Source organism: Myotis brandtii, unplaced genomic scaffold (assembly GCF_000412655.1).
Source record: "Myotis brandtii unplaced genomic scaffold, ASM41265v1 scaffold180, whole genome shotgun sequence".
Classification (NCBI taxonomy): domain Eukaryota; kingdom Metazoa; phylum Chordata; class Mammalia; order Chiroptera; family Vespertilionidae; genus Myotis; species Myotis brandtii.
Window position 1 is genome coordinate 703,257 of NW_005356675.1, and position 1,293 is coordinate 704,549.

Consider the following 1,293-nt stretch of genomic DNA (forward strand, 5'->3'; position numbering starts at 1 on the left):
CCGGCAACCAGCGGGCCCACAACGGGGCCACCCCGGTACACGACGCAGCTGCCACCGGCAGCCTGGCGGAGCTGTGCTGGCTGGTGCGTGAAGGGGGCTGCGGTCTGCAGGTGAGCAGAGGGCAACCAGGAAGGCAGTGTCCCTGTGAACAGAGGGAGGAGTGAGCTGTGAGCTAGAAGGTCCTCTGCCCTGGGCTCTTTCTCTCAGGGACTCACAGCTCAGTCTGTGCAGTGTCTCTGCCCTCTCCCCCACCCACCCCCCTCAGCAACACAAAGCCCTTGCAAGCCAAGGCCACCTCCTAAACCACCTCGTCTCCCCATCGCCCCCACCTCCCCGCACAGGAGCGCCTGGCCTTGCGGATGGGTGTCCCGCCAGTTCTCATCAGGCCTGGTCCCGGGGGCCTGTCTCTCGGGATCTAGAAAGGGCCCATAGGCACGCGCAGTGGGCACTTGGGCTCAGGAGCTGGAGCCCCGAGCGAGACTGAGGCCCTGATGCTAGAGAGACGTCTCCAGGGTTCAAGGACGAGCTTGTGGGGGAATTTCTACCAGGGCCCGTCCTTGCCCTGTTCCTGCCTGTCCGATACCCCTTCGTGAGGAGAGACTGTGAGAAAGCTCCGACAGAGCCGAGTGGGCATCGGGGACCGCTGGGTCCCAGGAGAGGGAAGACTCACTGGTCACAGCCTGAGGCTGCCCAGTCACCACCGCCAGGGGCAGCGGCGGGAGTGCTGCCTGTCCGTGCTGTGCCTGGGAGAAGGCCCGGGGCTGCGGCTCCCGCAGTGGAAATGCTCCCGGCCAGGGCCTGTGCTGGGGGTGGGCACTCAGTGGGGTGGGGTGGGGTGGGGCCGAGGTCAGGAGGCCGCCATGACCGCTCGCAGAGATTGGGAAGGGGCATGGCTGTGCTCTGACTGTGCATGTGTCAGGGTCTCAGATTGTGACCCAGACCTGGACTTGAGCCCTGGCCCTGCCTCTAACCCTGAGCAGGTCGCCTCACTTAGAAGAAAGGGCCTCCCTGGCCTTGGAGGGAGCAGGGGGGAGAGGAGGGAGCAGAACCTTCCAGCAGGCGGGGTCCCTGGCAGGGTGGACCCCAGGCTGGCTCAGGCCACGGGTCCTGCCCAGCGGGGTGAGTCCAGACCTGCCACCCATTCCCCACCCTGCCTGTGCCCCGGTAGGACCAAGATGACTCGGGTGTCTCCCCGCTACACCTGGCCGCCCGCTTCGCCCACCCGGTGCTGGTGGAGTGGCTGCTCCGAGAGGGCCACGCAGCCACGCTGGAGACGCTGGAGGGGGCCCCGCC

The 1,293-nt window shown here is 67.0% G+C and overlaps 1 protein-coding gene across 1 annotated transcript in view; it reads left to right on the forward strand.

The window, feature by feature from the left end:
- The window catches only part of ESPNL (espin-like), a 23,765-nt gene that overhangs the window by 2,454 nt on the left and 20,018 nt on the right, over nucleotides 1-1,293 (forward strand). Inside the window, exon 2 of the mRNA XM_014537642.1 lies at nucleotides 1,169-1,293. Coding sequence (XP_014393128.1) covers nucleotides 1,169-1,293 — 125 coding nt within the window. The remainder of the gene's footprint in view (nucleotides 1-1,168) is intronic.